At 42.7% G+C, this 21,921-nt stretch overlaps 1 protein-coding gene across 2 annotated transcripts in view; it reads left to right on the top strand.

The window, feature by feature from the left end:
- COL4A6 (collagen type IV alpha 6 chain) overlaps positions 1-21,921 on the top strand; it is a 330,706-nt gene that overhangs the window by 244,910 nt on the left and 63,875 nt on the right. For both annotated transcript variants that reach the window (XM_074324271.1, XM_074324270.1), the window contains exons 4-6: positions 15,058-15,192; positions 16,408-16,452; positions 21,638-21,754. In XM_074324271.1, the coding sequence (XP_074180372.1) occupies positions 15,058-15,192; positions 16,408-16,452; positions 21,638-21,754 (297 nt within the window). The remainder of the gene's footprint in view (positions 1-15,057; positions 15,193-16,407; positions 16,453-21,637; positions 21,755-21,921) is intronic.

Genomic DNA, 21,921 nt, shown 5'->3' with positions numbered 1-21,921 from the left:
TTTAAGGAGCTTAAAAAACCCTTTCTAAAATGTATAAGAAGAATAAATGTCTATGAATATCTAAGTTAATTTTGAAAAAGAACAGATGAGAGACTTGCCCTTCTGCAGTTGGAGACATACTGCAAGGAAGTCATTCATGGTCGTCTCATCATCATCATCATCATTATCATCATCGTCATCATCATCATCATCATCATCATCATCATCATCATCTGTAGGCCCGGTGTAGTAAAAGGCATATAAACCAAAGGAATGCAATATAGAGCTCAGAAATAGATGATAATAAGATCAATGCACTCTCACAGCAAAGTAAGGATGGATTGTTTAGTATTGGAAAGAGTGGATCACCATGTGACAGAGCTTCCCAATGGGTCTGTGACACTGCAAGCCACAAATGGATTATCGGGGTGTGGAGCTCTTGATCCCCTTGACCCTTAGGATGGTCAAGAGGGACCTAAATTGGCCAGAGCTCCCAAGCTGATAGACTTGACCTCTGACCATGAGCAGCCCGTCAGTTTACTACATTATGCTGAGAACACACTGTCATATTTTGTCTCTTCCATGAGATGGAAAAGATTGAGAAGCACTGCTATACGGATAAAAATAAAGTTGGGTGGCTATCACATATCACATACAAAGGTGACCTCCAGGTAGATTAAAAGCCTAAATTCAAAAGGTAAAACTACAAATGTAGAAGAATTTCTTCATAATTTGAAATGGTGTAAGACTTCATAAATAAGACCTGAAAGTACAAAACATAAGGTTAAAAAGTCATGAATTTTACCACGTCAAGCTTAAGACTTCCAATTCAGTGAAGGACACCATAGACAAAATTAACAGACAGATGATAGACTAGAGGATATTTGCAATGTCTAAAACAGACAAGGCACTGATATATAGAATGTCCAAGGAACTCTGGTAAACTAATAAGAAAGGGGCAAAGCATACAATAGAAAAAAATGGGCAAAGTATATTCACAGAATAGACACCTCACAGAAGGGGAAACTGGATTGGCTGGTAAGCATGTGAAGAGATGATCAATCTCCCTAGTGTTCAGAGAAATGCAAGTTAAATTACAGTGAGATGCTAAGTTATACTCATCAAATTGACAAAAATTGAAAAGTCAGGTAGGAGAATATAGTCAATAATATCGTAATAACTATGGATGGTGCCAGATGGGTACTAGACTTATGGTAAGCACTTCGTAAGTTGTATAAATGTCTAATCACTATGTTGTGCACCTGAAACTCATATAATATTGTGTGTAAAGTGTAATTGAATTTTTTTTTTAATTTAGGATTTTTAAAAAGTTAGATAACACTAGTGTTTGTGAGCATGTGGGGAAAAAGAACTCCCATGTATTGCTGGTGGGAGTATAAACTAGGGTAGTTTTTTGAAGAGCAATATGATAGTACTTATTGATAATAACTATGTATATATTTCTACAACCCAGCAACCTGACTCTTGAGTATGTATCCTGGAAAACTTCTCCATGATTCTAAAATGGGACGTTTATGAGGATATTTATCACAGAACCATTTGTGTAAGGGATTAGAGGCAAGCTAGGTTATCCATCAGTGATGTAATATACATATAAAGTGTGGTGATTGCATACCATGCATACTAACAAGGATTAGAAGCAATAAAGTAGTTGTGCAAATATCAATATAGTGAAATTATTAGAAATAGAATAAGATCAATAGCCCAATAACTTTTACATCAATTTAAATAGACACATACGCCATGTGACAATTAAGTTCACGAACTTCTTGCAGTGATGCTGCTAACCTTTTTTGATATCAGAGGGATTGTTCATTATGAGTTTGCACCAACTGGACAAACGGTTAACTAAGTTTACTATTTGGAAGTGCTGAAAAGGCTGCGTGAAAAAGTTAGACAACCTGAACTTTTCGCCAACAATTCATGGCTCTTGCGTCACAACAATGCACCAGTTCCCACAGCTCTGTGTGAGGGAGTTTTTAGCCAGTAAACAAATAACTCACCTGATCTGGCCCCCAATGATTTCTTTCTTTACCCGAAGATAAAGGAAATATTGAAAGGAAGACATTTTGATGACATTCAGGACATCAAGAGTAATACGACGAAAGCTCTGATGGCCATTCCAGAAAAAGAATTCAAAATTGCTTTGAAGGGTGGACTAGGCACTGGCATGGGTGCATAGATTCCCAAAGGGCAATACTTCGAAGGTGATCATAGTGATATTCAGAAATGAGGTATGTAGCACTTTTTCTAGGATGAGTTTGCAAACTTAATTGTCTGACCTCACAAACAACCAGATATAGATATCTATATAGGTATCTATATATGTATAGATATCAATATCTATACATATAGGTATCGATATCTATCTATCTATCATCTATCTACCTATCTGTCTATCTATCTATCATCTATATCTACCTGTCTATCTATCTATCCTGAACTTATATCAAATACATTAGAGAAGGTTCCTGTGAGCAGATAAGAATGACAGTGGAGATTTGGATGAAGGAAAATAATAAAATAAAAGGAGGGGCCTTAGAAGGACTAAAGATATTTTGCAGTGAACTGAGGGGTGTAATTAACTCAGCTCTCTACAGGTGTGTTCCTAAATCATTAAATGTTATGAGAAGGGATACATGAACTCCAGCCAGGGAAATCTGAGAAGACTTTTTGGGAGAGGTCAGACTTGAGCTGAGCTTTGAAGGATGGATAGAGCATTCTGGAAAATAAAGGTGTTTTGGTCAAGGAAACCACTTTGTTGGAAGCCAGCTGGTGAAAGCATACGGGATGAATTTAAGTGTCAGCAAGGAGACCGTTATGCCTGAAGTCTAGGGCAGGTAGGGGTGTTTAATGAAAAACAACCCTGCAAAGACAGATAGGGCTGAGTGGTGAAGGGCTTTCAATGCCTGTTGAAGAAGTATGGGTTTTATTTCAAAAGTAATGGGGCGTGATTTGCAGCTTTGAGCAGAGGAGCAATAGGATCAGATCTAGGAAGATTACTGTCCAGAGTGTTGGATAGATTCCAGCAATGTTTTACTGGACACAGAGGTAAGTCCCAGAGGCTGTTGTCGTTATCTAGATGACATCTAATGAGCGACTGAGTTAAGCTTTGAAAGGGACCAACAAGAGTGGTGTGGTCATGGACATGGAAATTTGACAGGACCTGAGAAATAAATTAAGTGGTGTCTCTTCTTTGTAGAGGAAGTGGTAGATGTGATAGGAGGTAGATGAAATCACCAAGAGAGGGGCAAGACCCTTTGGGCAGAATAGAAGGGGCCAGTGAAGAGGACTGTAAGAAGATAAAAGACTGAAGAACCCATAGTGTAGAACGCCAAGGACAGGGTTTCAGAAGTGAAAAGAGTATTCAGCAATGATAAATGCTGCAAAGAAGGTCTATGGGATTAGAATTTAGCAGAGGTCACTGGTTACTTTCCAGGGAGTACTTTCAAGAGAGAGGAGTAGTTAGGCCCAGATTGCCAGGGGTTGGGGAGAGTGGAAGAAGAGGAAGTGGAGGCAGTGAGTGTTGGCTAGTTTATCAAGAAGTTTGTTCTGGAAAGGTGGCAGAAGACGTGGTGGTCAGTTGTGGGGAATGGTAGTCAGGGAGTCAGAGAAAAGATGTTTGTTTCATTTGTAAGCATCAGGCAGACCAGAATATGTTTTAAAGACCAAAGGAAAGCAACCAATCCAGATGATACAAGGGAGAAGGAGAGTTACTTGAGTAAGATCCCGAGTTAGAAGGGTTACTCTGAGCCCTGGAACAGCCTAGCTGGCAATGCTCAGTAACGCAACATATAGATGATGTATTATAGGATCCTACACTTGAAACCTATGTAATTTTGTTGACCATTGTCACCTCAATAAATTTTAATTAAAAAAAGTTAATCCCCCCCAAAAGAAAGCCAGCCTTGCTGTACCTCAATTTACACATTTCCCCTAATCATGCTCCTTCACTTTGCCTTTGAGAGATGTTCCCTCTCCCAGGTGACTTAACTAGAGCTTCCCTCCCCTCCCCACTATTACACCCTGTCACATTTTTTTTCTTCTCTTGTGTTCAGGAGACTGGTTGAAACTGGACTAACAAAGAAACCTCTCTTTGTCAGTCAGAAAGTCAAGAGAAGCAATTAGCTGCTAGGTTCTCAGGCCAAAGGACCTGGGGCACTCAAAGCCTTGAAGGGGAAAGTACTTGAAGGTTTGTTTACCACTCAGCTTTAGGGGACAATTGTTGCTACTCTTGGCTAAGACAGGCTTCATTGGTGACTTTATCTCTACAGAATTCTCTGTTAACTTTTTCTGAAAGATTGCCGGCACAAGTGTTTCAAATCCTCATAATACCAGAGAATGAAAAAATGTGGTGATAGATGGAGAGATAAGGGGAACACGGAACCTCCTGCCCAGTTAACTTCCCAAACCAGACCCTGGGACTGGCCAGCTCCATTTTCATCTCGTTTTCTCTCCCAGCTCCTAGGGTTTGGCTCCTTTTGTTTCCTTTTCCAGTTGCCACTCCCTCCCTCTCCAACTTCCCACCTGGATTCCTCTCAGAATATTTCCCTGATTTATCCCTAGCTCTGCTTTCTTTGGGAGCCGGATAATTATTTTAAGTTATTTACAGTGCTTTCACTGCTATTAAATACTATCTCTAAGGGAAAAGATGGGCTGAGTGAGATATAAAAAGAATGTAAATGAGACTGTGGAAGTGGGGAAGGTGCAGAGGACCAAGAACTGACAAAACATGAGTTTTCAGTGAGCTATGAACATGTGAACCACCTGCTTCCCTCCCTACACATGCCATTGACTCTGCCCTGGGAGTTGGCACCATCAGCTCTGCATCAGCTTAAACCACCTCCGTTTGAGTTGGATACTAGGCCCAGCTAAAAAGTCTTTAGTCTGGCAGAGATGTGGCTTGACATTGCTAACAATCTGGTGGATTTTCTCCATGTGTGGATTCCCAGGTTGCTCTCTTTGGCTCCAGATTTGTTTTGATAGAATTGACTCAAATACTAAATGCTGTACATGAATTGTATCTATAACGCATTCAGAATTCTCACTTTGAGCAAGGCCAAATTTTTAGTAAATCATTTGTTTATCAGGAATTGCTAGCTCCCCTCTGGCTCACTCTCCATCCCGGACCCTGATATCAGCTATGTCAACAATGCTCTCATGTCCTACTGTTGGACCTATCCCTCTCCCTCACACCCATCCTCATCCCTAATACTTCTGATGTATGTGCCAGTGCCCAACTCTGGAAAACCCCACCACCTGCTTTGCCTGCTCCTGTTTCTGGGCTGCCAAGTATTGTTTGAGAAAGCTTCCCCCACAAAGATATGTTCTCTAGTTTCAGCGGAGCACTTTGGACTACTTGGCAGTCCTTCACACTTTTCTAACAATTGACTTCCTGCCATCTTTTCCACAGCATCTCCTCCCAGCCCTTTCCAGGTATCCTTAACCTCAACTGTCTTCACTCTCTACCTGTGACCTTACTTCCTACATTTATTGGGAAAATTACGGTCAACTTGAATTGGATCTTCTGCACTTCCCTCTTACTTAACCAAAACATGTCCTGGGTCTTTTTCATTACTCATCCTCCTCCACACTCTAGTTTGGAGGAATCAAAGGCCCTCTTCTGTCTCCAGACAAACCTATCGACAATCCTTGGGTTCAGAATCATATCCCTCCTGTCTTCCTCTGCCTTGTAATAGTCATATATGTACATAACTCATCTTTCTAACTGAGAGCTCCTCAAGGTCAAGGCACATGTTACATTCATCTCTGTGTTCCCAAAAAGTAGCATCATGGCTGGCACATACTAGGCATGAATAAATGTTTACTAAATTGATGAGTTATGAAGGGACCAAGTAAATTGTCTAGAGCTCTTTGTCCTTTGTGCATCTACTTAATATATTAATAAGGGTGCCACTGGGCAGCACAAAGGATGATGGGAACATCAATCTTACTTTACTGGAAGGCTTTCTTAAGAGGCCTGTGCCATCAAATTGTATACAAGTTGCCCTTCTAAATTCTAAGAAGGAAAACAAAATTATGGCACATTAAATATTTCAAGTTTTTTTCAACCCGTGTATTAGTTTTAGGTTAAATTCATCCCAAGTAGAGCTATATTTATTTTCTTAGTCTGAGAACTCACTTTGTAGCGCACCGGTACTCTCTGTATACCTGCATGCCCATTTGAAGGGTCATGGGGCCTCATTCAACCACATCTAATGGTTACAGAGGTGTTCGGTTGTTATCTTTGATTTTTATGGCCAACTATTGGTCATATTTACAGTTTCATTTGCTTTTTGGTTCTTGCACTTCCCAATTATAATATTATCCCAAAAGGAAAGTTTGTTCTGGTTTCTGAGGTGGTTTTATGAACATGTTATACAAAAAAGGAAGACCTGAAAATTTTTCATCAACTTCTTTGCCTCTTCCCAGCAGACAACAACTCTGCTTCATCCTATTTTAGCAACTATTGGAATTCCCCAGGGACATGGAAAATTATAACATGTTTAAAGACAAAATTCTCCAATTTCTGCTCAGCACAATGATCATCGAATTAATATACTGTACCTGTATTCCATTTTCTGCCCCTAATAATATGCTAGCATTAGGGACTCATTGCACATCAGAATTTGTCTACAAGAGCCTAGTAAACTGTCCATTACCCACACTTTGGTTGTGGAACAAGAAGAAATCTGCCATTTTTTAAAGTTCTAGGGTGTGCCATTCCTTGAAGTGCCTTTTATGACTTAACTTACCAATTTATCAGTTCCATTCAGTGAATTTATATTTATCATGCATGTTCCAGTTAAAAGATTGGGCAAATTGAGATAAATTGTTCTGTTATCAATGAAGATAACAATATTGTCTGCCCAGAGTAGCTCTTACTGCCTCTTGTCAACTGGGCTTGTGTTTCTACATTCAGAGCATTATTCAACACAGAGAGGCAATGTAGCTTGGTGAAAGAAGCAGAGGCTTTGGTATGACCCAAATTAGCTTCACCAATTGCTTACGTGTGTGCCCTCAGGCAAGTTCCTTGCCCTCTCTGTATTTCAGTTTTCTCATCTGTAAGATGAGACTAATACCCACCTGTTGGGCTGTTAGAGGATTAAAGGAGATGGATTAAAAGAAACAGTACATGGTAAGTTCTGGTACAAGGGTCGTTATTATATTTTAGAAGATAAATGTGAATAAACAGGTAGAAGGGAGGGATGCAGAGTGTTGCCTAGCAAGAGTCAACTATCACTCTGGGAGGCGTCTTTCCAAAAATTTCCACATGCTGACAGTAGCCAATGGAATGGGTGTGTGTGTGTGTCTTCGCAAACAAAACATGTAGATGCATGCCTTCATGCTTGAGCTGGCTGCTTCAAACACTGATTATAGCTTAAGAATCCGAAAATAAATGTGTTTTCATTTGGGTGTTGAGGGCAAGCTTTTGATACTGCTTCTTAGCTGTGGCAGACACTGAAAATTTAGGGGATTCACTCTTTGCTAGACACCAATCACTTTTTATTGTTGTTGTTGTTAGATGGGAAGGGTCATTGCCCTTACTGGCAATATTATTAAGCTTCCCGGGCCACGAAATGGGCCTGTACATCTATCTGTATGATATGAGTCTTTATCTGCCGTACTCTAGACATATTCTTCACTTACTGGTGTTCTTTCTCTCTTATTTATTTCTGCAGAAAATTATAGCCCATTAGTGCTGTTACTAGGAGAGTGGATTGTAGGGCTCTATGAATGGCTGCTCCATTTGTTCCAACAGAAGGAGCACAGAGTTGATTGGGGGGGCCCTGATACCAACTCTGCCACTGACCAGCTGTGTGACATTATCAAGCCCCACTGACTAACTGCTTTACAGCTTGGTGCCCACAGGTGTATTGTGATGCTAAAATAAGGGTGAAAGGAAAAGTGTTTTGAAGTTTCTTAAGTGTTCTGCCCTGTGGGGTGTCATCATTAGTTTCTTTCTTACCATATATCTCATGGCTAGGAGAGAGAGACCCCAGCTACTTAGCCCAGTCTATTAAGCTCTTGCATCCTCTCCACCTTGGCCCCATAGCTTAGATGGGGATTCCAGTTGGAAAGTAAGGACCAATTGTAGAATTTAAGCCACGTAGTCCCTGGGCTGGAGGTCAGGGATCCCTGCTCCCCTTTCCCCAAAGACCACACGGGGTGTGTCAGAATAGCAAAAAAAGTTTTCAATCTCATTTTGCCCCTTAGCTAACGAGACTTGGAAGTATCCTTCTCAAAGATGCCCAAGTGTACATTTAATCCTGTATTTTCATTCATTCCAGTTATGCTCTCTCCCCACAATTTTGTCTTGACTGTCTACCACACACCAGATACTGTATCTCCATAGATATTGTGGTGAACAAAGTCAACTGAGCTCCCTGCCATCTCAGACCTTCCAGTCCAGTGGAAGAAACAGGTGCTGAACATCTCTTTAAAGCAGGGGTGTCCAAACTTTTTTCAACGTTTTTTACCAAGGGCCATATGCAGTAAAATACACAAACAACCGGGCCACTCACTCGAGGTGAAGTACGTATTGCCTCACCTGGTTTATTTAAGTAAACTAAATATATTTTTGGAATTTGCTGCGGGCCAATTAACAATGGATTGCGGACCACAGTTGGCCCGTGGGCCGCAGTTTGGACACCCCTGCTTTAAATGGTACCCAGTCATCTTAATCCCCATCTCTCCAAAGGTGAACCCCTCATCTTCCACCCAAGACCCTTCTTCCCCTGGGCTTCCTCATGTCAGTCAAGAGATCCACTCATTTGCCCAATCAAGAAACCTAGGAGTCATCCTTTATACCTCCCTCCACTTTACCCATAAATTCCAATATAGCACCAAGTCTTGTCATTTTCAGCTTGTGAGATATCTCTCAAATCTATCTTCTCCCTGTCTCCACTGCCATGAACCTAGTCTAGGTCATCATTATTTCTCTCTCAGAGATCACAGCCTCTCCACTTTGTTCCCTGTCTCTGGTCTTGCTGCCCCATCCACTCCCTTACTCTTGTGATATGTCTAGAGTTAATACTGTATGAACTTGGGTAAGTCCCTTCCTTTTCTGGGCTTCAGCTTCTCCCTCTTGAACTGAATGATTTCCTGTCTTGTGCAGCTCTCTTTTCCATGGTTCTGTGATCAGAATGTTCTTGATTACATTCTCGTGCAGCTATCTAGACTTCCAAAGAAGATATTGCTATACCTGGGCCACTGGCTTCTCAGTGAATACAGAGGGTGCCAAAAAAATGTATACACATTTTAAGAAAGGAAAACTGTATTAAAATTGTAATACTCAATATATACCAATAACAAAAGATGAATACAAGTCACGTTTGACTTCTGCAGTTATAAGAGGTGCTCAAATTGGTTACGATCAACATCCAGACACTTCTGATTACAGCGAACTACTGCTTGAGCAAAGTTGACCAAAATGTCCACTTGTGTACATTTTTTTGGCGCCCCTGGTATATGTGTTAATTTCTCCATTCAGCAAACATTTACTGAGTGCCCACTGTATACTAGGCATTGTATGTAGCACGGGTGATTCAGTGGGGAGTAAGACACGGGACTTGTCCTCAAGGAACTCAGTCTATTGGGGGCTATGGATATAAACAGGCAACAAAACCCATACTGTGGGGTATAGGTAATTATGGAAGGCTCCCTGGAAGAACTGGTATTTTGATTGGAGTCTGAACGATAAATAGGAGCTATGTAGGAGAGCAGAGGCACGTACAAAGGCCCTGGGTCAGGTTGCTAAGAGAGAGTACAGCAAGACTGGAGGATGGCAGACCAATTGGGAGGCTGATGCAACACTCTAGAAGACAGATGAGGAAGACCATGAACTGAAAACAGGAATAAAGAGAAATGGACAGGTTTGAGTTATATTTTAGAGGTGGAATTGATCGTTCTTACTGGTAAATTGGATGTGAACGATGAGAGAAAGACAGAGGTCATGGAGGACGCTTGGGTTTATGGCTTGATCAGCTTTATGGATGGACTGCCATTTACTGAGTTAGTTCCATTAACTCTTTGGGGGAATGGGGATGGAGAGAAGATGATGAATTCAGCTTTCATCATGTTGAGTTTCAGTTGGATTAGGCAGGTAGAGAGGTCTAATAAGCCACTGGCTGTAAGTTCTGGCATGCTGCGAAGAGAAATCTGGGCTAGAGGTTCAGATTTGGGAGTCATTGGCATGTAGATGAGGTCCCTTTAGGAGAATGAGCAGACACTGAAGAGCCAAGTGTCCTAGAGAGCCAGAACACCAGCACTAATAAGGGGGAAAATGCTCTCACAAATAACTCATTCCTAGGCACACATCTCTGCCCCAAAGAGGATTTCTCATTAATGTCTGTGCATCTCCCACTTAAGAGAAGAAGCATTAAATACCCAATCATAACTTCTCCATTTTATCATAAATGATATACCTAAGAGGAAAGGGAACTGATACTTTTATGCTACCTGCCAGGTGCTTTACATTCATTAACTCACTTAAATGCTCACAATAACCCTACACCAAAGCTATTATTGCTCTGAGCCCTAGAGACTCAGAGTGGTTAAATCACTTGCCCAAGGTCACATAGCTATTAAATGGCAGTAGGTAGATTTGACTCCAGGTCTGTCTGACTCTAGAGCCTGCGCCATGATACCACCTAATAGCACTGCACCGCCTCCTGCCCTGTTGGATCCTTAGGAAAGCCTGTGCACACTGCTTGTCCCTTTTATGCTTCATAAATATCATTTGCATCCCCTAGCTTAACTCTTTGCTCTCCATTAAAATACAAATCCCTCTGGGGAGAAGTAAAGCTCTAAGTTGTTGTCAGTCATTTATGCCTCCGTGGGAACGAGTTTCAAATTCTTCCTTAGGAACACATTTTAATTTTATAGGAGAAGGACACTGGAAGATGGAGGGAGGGATGAAAGGAAGGAAGGGGCCTCATAATGAAAAGTCAACCCCCTCTCAGATGCACAGTCCTGCCTAGTTTGAGGCATGTGCTTTTCAGATTCTTAGATGCTATTTTTGCATATGTGTACTACTTTATATGCAGACCCATTCCTCGGTCTGTTAGCCCAGTTATCTGGGGCTGTGGGTATGGTTTGATATGATACTTTAAACTAAATACGGACCCCCACCCACTGTGGTCAGCAGAAGACAGCCAGCCTGGGCTACAGTTGTTGAACCTGCAGTTCCTGGCCTTAGGCACAAATCCCAGCTCATTCTCTTGAGAATTGCACTCTGATGTGCCTATTTAAAATCCCAGGCAGATGGAGACAGGAGAGCTTGTTGGGAAGATTTGGAGGAGTCCCTTCTGCCCGGTTTGGGTCTATTTGCCAAAATAAATGACATGTATCAGAGTAGGGCATTGGTCCAAGGCCATTGAAATTCTGATAGCAGTCCAAACAGTGATGGTGTTCCAGATTGGTTCTGTGAAATCATCAGAGCTAGGAAGAGGGAAATTATGTGTGAGCATCTGGCTGCTGCAGGCTACTGATGGGGACAGTCCCAGGGGCAGGCCTGGGGTGAAGGGGCAGCCTCAATGACCCCCTAGGACATCTGCCACTGGCAAACAGGAAAAGAGCCACATACTGGCAGCAGGAGGTCTGGTTTGAGCCCCACGCCATCCTCAGTAGCTACCGTGTTTCCCCGAAAATAAGACCTAGCCGGGCCATCAGCTCTAATGCGTCATTTGGAACAAAAATTAATATAAGACCTGGTCTTATATTAAGACGCATTAGAGCTGATGGTCTGGCTAGGTCTTATTTTCAGGGAAACGCAGTATGTGACCTAAACAAGTCCTTCCCCTTCTCTTGGCTTCTTTTTTTTCCCCCATGTATAAAACGGAATGGTCTCTAAGGGCCCTTCTTGCTCGAACTTTCTGTGACTTCTCTGACACTGACTGGCCTGACTTCTTTTTCTGTGTAGCAGGAGAGGCCCACCCAACCTCCTGCTTATCTGTAGCCGCTGTGTTCTCACACTGACCTCTGCTGGCCATGATGAAAAGTGCCTCCGATAGCTTTCTTTGGAGGAAAACCCAAAAAATGCAGTTCATCTTTGATTAAGTAGTAAGCTTCAGTAGTACACTGAGCACTGTGACAGAAATCCTGTGCATTGGAGAAGAGGGAAAAGGATCATACAGCTATAAGCACAGAGTATGCATATCTACAGATGGCTGACAAAACAAAACAACCCACAAAAGAAATGTCTCTGGTTTTTTTGTTTTGTTTTGTTTTTTGTTTGTTTTTGTTATCTTCATTAGTTCACAGTGCTCTGTACCACTGTAGGAAAGGACCTCAGTGGGTGGGAAGGCGCCTTGTCTCATATCCTATGACTGCAGGCTCCAGAAGGGCCTAACCCCACGCTGAGGAGGCAGTTCTGAGCTGGCCTCAGAGGCCTTGAACACCCCACAGGCCTGGCTTCTGGCCCTTAGGCCAGTCTGAGAGGTTTCTAGCTGGAACCCAGAAGTCCACGTTCCTTCCTTCAAGGGTGTCATTTCAAATGGCATTTTGGAAAAAGAATTAGAATTCAATGAATCCGTGAGTTTTTTAAGAGACTTACTTTAGACTCTCTGGCTGGAACAGAGGAGTCGGCTGTGCGACTGTGGTAGATTCAGCATGCCCACCCAGCCAAGAGAAAGGGAGCAGGCCATGGAACCCTGCCTTTTCTGGATGGAATTAGATTTCTTGTTAAGTCCAGCCGTAGAATTGCCTCACTCCTAAGTCTCCTTGCTTATTCTCGCTGAGCATGCGCTCACAAAGGCAACAGACCAGAGCTACAGTGTGCCAACCCATATGCCCATGCCAGGCTATGGTCAGGCTCTAGTGATGTGAGCAAGGTGGGAACTGGGCCACACCACAATCTGCTCTCTCAGTAGCTCTTCAATGGTTTATCGTGTTCTCCACCTCCCTTCCCTTGACGCAGGAAAGCTTTGCGCAGGGCTCAGCTTTTGGGTCAAGCGTTTAGTGCCCTGACTGCATCCTCTCTGCTAGTAGTAACACAGCCTCGGTGAGCCAGTCCTGCCCCCATTCCTCCCACCAAGGAGTCCCCTCCTCCACCAACAGCTGGTTCTTATCTGTCTCCCTTGTTCCAGCCTCAGGCAGGCTGCCCTGGCCTCATGCTGACACACACATGTTCTCCTGAATGCTGGCTGATGAGTTTCAGCCCTGAAACACTGTCTTCTTCCCATCCCTCTCTTGTCCCCAAACCTCTAAGAGTTCCCCATTTCCTACGACACCACGTCTTCAACTTTCCTGTCTTGCTCTGCAGGCCCACTTCATTTGGGGCCCACTCAGCGTTTCCAGTGTGGCCCATGACTCCCCCGAGTCATGGGTAGAATGTAAGCATTCCACAAATTCTCCAAGGCCAACCCTTCCTTTGTGTCCCTGCACCACTTATGCTCTGTTCCGGACTTGTACTGTTTGCTATGGTTTTGTGTACATTAGCCTTGAAAGCTAGGCCCACATTTCAGACTTCTTTGTTCATTCTCAACAGCACCCCAACGTTTTTAAAGTATTGTTCTTTTTTCATTTTAGTTTCACATACATATAGATGTAAAAATTTACAAGAGTAATAAAGAACAGAATCATTGTAAACAGAATTCCAACAACAGGAAGTAAGAGCATAAAAAGTGAAAACTCAACTTCTATCCCATCATTCTCAGAAACAAGCTCATTAAACAGTCTGCAGCCTAGCACCCTTTGTATTCTGCATGCATGTTGGGTGTTGGGAAAGGTTGAGTGGTGGGTGGCACCTCTCAGAGAATTGCGCCTCCTTGGGAAGAGCATCTTTTACTTTTCTGCAAGAGTCCTAGGTCTTCATGGGCCTGATTGACAGTGGGAATTGTACTCCAACAGCCCTGTTCAGCTGGTGGCCACTTGCATCTCCAGTACATGACTCTAGCCACTGCATAAAGCATCTGTCCTGTTTTCTACCTTTTTAAAAGTAAAACTTGAAGGTTGATATTAAAGGGCATGTTTAATGGGCTTTTCTCAGAGTTTTTCACAGATCTGTAGGAAATTGCAGACAGTCGGTAAAGGGGCTGAGGGTTAGAGATTGGAAGCGTTTATGAAAATGGCTTTCTACCTGATAGGGTGTTGCATTCTCTGAAAGGTAATGAACATTAATAATGGTTTTCATTTTTCTGCCAAGAAAATTCAGTCCCTGCTGGCATTTGTTCTAAATGATAGACTAGCCCACCTGTGTTGCACCCGCTGGGGTTAATTCTCTGTCTCAGTCAGCTTTAAAATGTCAGTCTGAACTCTCAGACTTAATTGTTACAGAAGCTTTATAACCAGGGCATTCAAAATCCTCAGGCTACTCTCTCTTGCCATCATAATTGATACATAATGTATATTCCTAAGCCCCTTGGATTTTACACCTTCAACACCTGTACTGTTGGCAGGGGTAAAGGGAAAAAGAAAGAGGAGGAGGGAGCAAATAAACAGTGAGTGAGTGAGTGTGTGTGTGTGTGTGTGTGTGTGTGTGTGTGTGTGTGTGTTTTCCCTGTGAACATCTGTTTCCAGTGATGGGGTCCTAAGATCTGCTAAGAAAGGTAAGGTCTGACAGGTTGGTCAACCCGTGGGTTTCTAGGTTCTCCCCTTTCTGGACCTTGAAGGCTGTGTTCTTTAGGCACAGCCATTTCTGGACTTGACTGCAAACATGTGGTTGGCCATTTGGACGTGAGTTATAAAATGTCATGATGCTCTCCAGCATTCCGTTCTTTCACTATTTTGACAATCTGATGGATGGACTAGAATTAATTAGGAAGAGGACAATATTATCCAGCCTGAATAACTGATCTCCTAAGAAGTACAAAGCTGAAGGATCTTGGTACATATGAATCTTATTAAATGTGCTTATAAAATATGTTTTATCCAAATAAATTTAGTAGTCCCTAAAATAGCCTTTTCGGATCTGTGTCTGGAACTTTGGCATGCTTCACAGATCTCTAAGCCAAAATTATTTAGTGAAGTGATGACAATGTGGTTTGTGCACAGGAAAATGGGAAATGTTGATGTTAAGTCCTCTGTTAACTAATTGCACTCCTCTGTCCATCTTAGGGGACACCAGGACCAATTGGAATTCAAGGTCCAACAGGTCCTCAAGGATTTGCTGGCCCTAGTGGTTTATCAGGGTTGAAAGGAGTAAGGGGCTCCCCGGGTCCTCTGGGATCATATGGACCAAAAGGAGATAAGGTAAGAACACCAAAGCTCGATTTTGCTTTGACTCATAGGTCACAAGTGTGAAGGTAAAGTTTCTAAATCTCAGTTCTCTTATGGGAGTAATACTAATCCTGAATACTGTGGTGCCAGGCTACATAATTTAATAAGAGACAGGCTGGGTGGTGTGCTACTAATGGATTAGCCCATTTCTGGGGAGAATTCCATGGCAAGCAAGCCATAAAGTACATGTATTAGCTACTAGTTAGACAAGTGGGATCACTGTGATGGGAAGTCATGTGGGTTTGAACTGGGCATGGGTCCGAAATCCAATCAGCTGGGCAAGAGAATTCAGGATTTCAAGCAAGGCGACTGGGTATCAAGGGCTCAGAATGCTTAAAGGCAATCGGGCCACAAATATAGGGGGAAAGATGCAAGAAAGGAAATTGATCGTGTCATGGTGGCTGACTGACTGAATTTAGCTACTCGTTTATGTTCCCTGCCGATTTTCATCACCTCCTATTCACCCCACTGGTGAGGGAGGGATTCCCACCCTGGGGTTCTGGAGATGGCCGAAGATATGACACCTGACACTGGACAGAAGAGACTGACAACAGGTTTATTAGTCACATGTACTCACAGCACAAGGGAGGAGGACCCCACACACTATGCCGGGCCACGTGGGTGTTGCACTTGGGAACAGAATAAATCAGAAGGGGCTGTGGGAAGCAGACTTTGTAGTATCAAGAAGGTGAGGTGTCCCTTGCTCCCTGAGGGAGGATGTGATTGGCTTGTTTGAATAATTCAGTGGGCCAGCATGGAAGTAAAACCCACTACTCAGGGATAAGCATGAACTGCATTTGGCCTGTTTGATTAGAAAGGTTGCTTGCCTCGGAGACCTTATCTACAGGAACACAGTGGGGACGGGGACTTGTGGTTAGGCCATTTGAGGCTCTCCTGGTTTTCCCAGATGTCAAGATAGTATGTATTATTGAGCCTTAATTTTAGGTCTAACGTCACATTGCCTAAGACAAGAACTGGTTTCAGAACACACATAGGTCTGAGACCTGAAGTAGAGGCAAGTGATCACTTGGAACTGGAGTAGGGAGCGAGGTGGTACAATGTGGAAAGAGGGGTGCAAAACACTTCTTAACAACTTAGGTCATGAATCACATGAACAAACCCACTGAATCAAATGGAGACCAACTGGATTTTCTCTTACATTTCTCTCTCTACTCCTTTTTTTTTTAGGGTCCCATGGGAGTTCCTGGCTTTCCTGGCATCGATGGGATTCTGGTGAGTGTTTTTCACAGAAGCATTTTAAAATATCATCTCTAAGTTCTGCCTCATAGCTCAAGCATTTTGGCCTTTGCAACACATGCTGGCTCGTGCAAGCATGTTCAGGGTCAAGTGTTGAGCTGTGCATGATAAAGTCTGAAGGGCAGTGGTCACACAGTTTCCCTGGGATTCAGTTACAGGCAGCACTAAATCAGATGGTTCGAGGGTGCAAGGACATATGTGAGCATAAGAAACCATCAATGAGTCGTGTCTTGTGGCTTGAGGGACTGGTTTTGAAGTGTGGAGACAGTGCCACATTAGAACACATACATATGCATTATAAGAAAATTAAGAAGGTATATGAAATTAGATAGAAACATACTTAATGATATCTTGACACATTTCATTCCAGTTAATTCGTTCTCTTCAGCCTCATCTCATTTCAGAGTGAATTTTCCTTCAGTTTTTACAAAATGACCACTCCAAAGATCACTTGGAGGTAGCCTCATCCATCCATCCTGAGGACCTGGCTTTGCTGGTGATAAGTGGGAAGTTTAGAGCTTACAGACATCTCCTTCTCACTCCGTACAACCCAATTCCTTAGATTCTCCATTTTCACCTTGTATCCCCACTTATCCCACCATTGGAGAGTCCATGGTAACATTTTGCCACCCTTAAAATACAGTATTTGGAACTTCTACTATCAGATTTTAGTTATTTCCTTTGTCATTTCTCTATATATTTAGTCTTTAGCCTGGGCTATTTGTCTATAGCAATGGTTTTCAACCTTGTTTAAGAGAAGAACCAAATATTGTGTGGAAACCCTATACTTACTTAGCAGCTTCTTGTGTGACAGTACATAATCATCTAGTGCCAGGGAAGGGGGTTCAAATCTCTGCGCCAATCGATAGGTATTTCTTGAGCACCTGCTGTGTGCTAGCACTCTTCTATGGGGGTACAGAAAAAGCATATGGATCTGCCTTCAAAGATATAATCATCTGATCCATTTTCTCTCCAGATCTAGTATCCATTTATGGATTTGGAGAACAGAAGCCTCGCTTACCTTGTATTTGTTACATGTATCAGCAAATTGACCATCAGATTTCTGCATTTATTCAAGTGCAGAATCTGCAAATTACCCAGAAATGAGCCCGTGGGGAAATAAGTAGATAGAATTGGCCGTCCTTTTTTGACATCCCTTGGCATTGTCTCCTGGCTGTGTCCCTATGGGAGCCAGTGGGTAAGGGAAACTAGCAAATGGGAGGCTGCCTCTTCCATTCATCCTGTGGAGCTGGCTTCACTGGAGATGAGAGGGGAGGGGGATTTAGAGCTGGCAGGGGTACTATGCCCTTCTTCCTGTAGTGTCTTTTTAATGGGGGTTGGAAGGAAGTGAATCCTCTAATGCAGAGGCTGATTCCAATTCTGAGCTAGAACCTGCCCCAGAATCCAGCTGGACTCTTCCGCTTCCAACTTGTAACTTAGAGAGCACTAGTGCTTGTAGGAATTGATCACTTGTCTTTGGGGCTTCATTACTTGGGAGAATGAGTTGTGGGTATCCAGATTCCTCCAAATAAGTGTGCTGCTCCCAGAAGTCCCCACGCCCTTGGCCCTTTACCTGGCCCTTCTTTTGACCAAAGGTTGTATATGTTTTTTTTTTTACTTTCGATTGCTTTAACTTCAGACTCCAAGCCTCATTTACTCCACGAATTTTTTTCTTCCTTGTTCCTCCACTCTCTTCCAGCTATTTATGATGTAGGAGTCCTTGATGTCTGTCCTACACGTTCTAGCTCCTTACCACATATGGTCCATGGTATTTATTGATTGTCTTGTATGGTAGTCTTATCTAGCTCCTTGAAAGCACAATGTATGTCTTCTGCTCCTCTTAGAGGCCTCAGAGAACCCAGGGCTGAATTTGGCATAGAGTAAGAACTCTAAAAATATTTGGGCGACTGACTTCAATCTCTGGTGCCTATAAAATCAACAGTTCTCAGACTGGCAGGACTCCCTCAGACAGAGGGAAACACAGACACCCTTGGCCCAGTCACACTAATTATGTTGCTCAACTTTCAGCGGCATTTATTTAGCAGTTTGGCTGACACCAACAGCTTCCCCAGCACATGTTAATAAACTAGTTCACTGCACAGATCTGGTTTCCCTCTTAATATTGGCTCATCGCTAACATATGTGTCACTGGTTTGGGTCCCAAAGCTCCATTTTTGCTGTCCTGTAGACAATTTCAACACGAATGAGCAAGTAGTCATTTTGTGGTCATTGAAGTCTGTGCACTAAGGGGCACAACGACCAGTGGAGAGAGTGAACAAACAAACATTCATCAAGATATTCAGCATTAAAACAATGTATGCTAGGGGTGATAGGGCTGTGGCTTTTAATGATATCACAGCTGTGATTTGGGGCTGTAGGCATCCACAAGAAATGTATGTTTATCAAATGTTTTCAGTTCAAATAAGTTGAGAGCAGAAGTTTTCGAGTTGTCCTTTACAATTTATGTTTAGCTTTTCCTGTGGAGTCGATCGCAAACACTTTCCTGCTTAGAGACACATAAATGAACACACCAGATTTATATCTTCAAAGTGAAGCTATACCACTCACCAATGGAAACTTTTTCTTTAAAATATGGGTTCTGAGGAATATTGCTTTTCTGGAGCAGAGCAGATCCTCACATTCTATGTGTTCAGTCCCTTGTGGTTATATAGAACCATGGTTTCCTCCCTCAAAAAGCTTTCTCTTGGAAAGATGGCTCTCATATATGTAAAATTATTAGCTATAAACAGAAATGACAATGTGCCAGAAATTCCATGGTACTGAGAGCTCAGCCCGGTGGCTTATTCTTGCTGACTTGCTTGAGAGAAAAAGACTTGCCATTTATTGAATTCCTATGCAGTAAAACTAGTCTCATTTAATTTTAACCACAAAATTTTGTTTCCACTTTAATGGTAACAACAACTTTATGAGGTAGTATTATTCATCTGCATTTTACATGTAAGGAAAACTGAGGCTACATCTGGGGGTGGCAAAGCTGGGATGGGAACACAAGTCTGACTAGCTCAAGACATGCTTTATCCATCATCCTGTGGTATCAGCTGGACAGGAAAGGGCTGACAGATCTTAGTCACAGGTTATAGGTTAATTCAGCTAAGGTAGGAAAGAGTGAACAAGTTCCCCTGGAATCCTGCAGATAGGAGATATCGAGTTCAGGCAAGAAAACTACAGAAGGATCAGAGCCCAAGGAAAAAAATGTGGGTACCAATGGGTAGTCCATGTGGGGAACGAACCAACAACCTTGGTGTTATCAGCAGCATGCTCTAACCAACTGAGCTAACTGGCCACCCCAGGCAAAGGTCTTGATGTCAAACAGAACCAAGGCCCCAGGAGTAAAGAAGATCCTTAGTACTGAGCCAGCCTGTTGTTTTTCTTAACTCATCTCTGTTACCCAACTGAGAGATAAACTCTAGCAAGCTTAGCGGGGACATTTTAAAGTGATGATGAGAGTCCCAGGAAGAAACAGAGTATACTTAAAGGGGTTAACTAAAGAATGGACTGAAGAGTATATTTAAAGGATGTGGGCAGGATTGAGGGAAACAACAATGGATGGTAAAGCAACTAACACAAATCTATTACCACCCCTAGACCCAAAGGGAAAATAAGGAATGGTAATACTGGAATCTGTAAGACCTAGAGCCACGGAATAACAGTTGCCCGACAGGAGCTAAGACTGTAGAGAAATGTGGCCATTGCCAGAGATACAGCCAGGGAGGGAGGGCATGAGGGAAATAAATAACTTCTGCTCTTTCTCCTCCTGCTGTTCAATCTCTTGCCTGTGTCTACCAGTGGCCAAATACAACTAGGAGACAGAGGGAAAGGGAGCCTAGGCAGTACTGTCCACAAAAGTTTGCCTCCCAAGGCATAGATCTGGGGAATGTAAAATGTAGGTCTTCAGGGCAAACAAGAATAGCCATCTCATTTGGTAATAAAATGGTTGATGACTCTAATAAACTGTCTCGGTTTCCCCAGTGCAACTAAAAACCATCACCCGAGTCTGGGGAGGCACAGATTACAGCATGTTTATTGCAAAGATAAGTTTATTGACCACTCATCTGGACTTAGTATTCCATGAGTCCAGCAGTGTAGATTCACACTTTTGCATTAACAGACTATCTCTTACAACTATAATAACAATGAAAATGGAAACAGAATTCTATGGAGCACTTTCTCAATAAGAATTTGATAAAAATTTGTTTCCTCTAATAGTTTGAAAAGTTGATTTTTGAACACATGACATATTTCCCTCAAATCATTAAATATATATACCTGGCTTTTAAAAGTATGTGTGAGAGGGTGGGAGTCTACCTTTTATTGACCCATCTAAGTATCTGGTCTTTCAGGTCATCTCTTTATACTCAACTCACAACCTCCTTTTGACAGACTGAAAAAGAGTTATTCACTACAAAAAGGTAGGCTCTATGCACAAAGGAAGCCCAAACTCTGGAACATTGAATTCAGACCAACTGTATGTGACTAGTTACTAATAACACAGCAAAACAACCACCTCCGTAGTGAGTATGGAGAAGAGAAGATACAGTTCCCTAACTAAAGCAATAGCCTGACATGTGATAATGACAAAAGAAGATTGAAAGTGTAGCTCTTCTAGGACTTGCATATTTTTGACCAAGCCACTTTTGGGAGAGACGGGGCTATAGAAACTGCTTCTGTTCTGTTGACCAAAATCCAGCATCATTTCCCATGCAAACAAATCTTCCAATACAGAAAGCCATGCCAGGATGCCCAGGTTCCAGTCTGTTCTGAGGAATCCCAAGGCCTGGCATGATTCCATTTTAGTAGAAGCTCAGCCACCAGACAGCTAAGTCCCATCTTAGTCAGTCTCTGTACCCAGGGAAGGTGAAGTCAGAACACCTTGTGTATCCCATCTCTTTATGCTTGATCCTTTTGGTTTCAGCTTGGATCCTGTTAAAGCATTGATCCTCTTGGGAGGAGTAACACTGACTTGCAATCAGCCACATATGCCTGAGTATAAAGGAAAGCTATGCGAGCATCGGTGATGGGGCTAAGGGAATGGACAAGGAGCCAGAGTTTGGCAGCATGCTTGGCTTCTCTCACTGTGGAGTGTATCGGAGTAGCTTAGCGTCCAATGCCTGACTTGATCCCTTCTTTTCTCTTTGAACAGGGCCACCCTGGACAGCCAGGACCCAGAGGCCCGCCTGGCCTGGATGGCTGTAATGGAACTCAAGGAGCAGTTGGATTTCCAGGCCCCGATGGCTATCCTGGGCTTCTTGGACCACCTGTACGCTGCCAGATCTTTGTACATTATTTCAAATGGCTTTGCTTGCCTCCAAGTGTACCCTTTTTTTGCTCTCTGGAGAGCTCATCAAGTGTCTTTGGGGCAATCATTGTAGCCCCTTGTTTAATTGAGGATTCTATGCTGGCAGCACCACATTGAAAGTCGAAAGA

The sequence above is a fragment of the Rhinolophus sinicus genome, chromosome X (assembly GCF_036562045.2).
Source record: "Rhinolophus sinicus isolate RSC01 chromosome X, ASM3656204v1, whole genome shotgun sequence".
NCBI classification, from domain to species: Eukaryota; Metazoa; Chordata; class Mammalia; order Chiroptera; family Rhinolophidae; genus Rhinolophus; species Rhinolophus sinicus.
The sequence above is the reverse complement of the archived record's forward strand: the minus strand, read 5'-3'. Positions and strand labels throughout refer to the sequence as shown.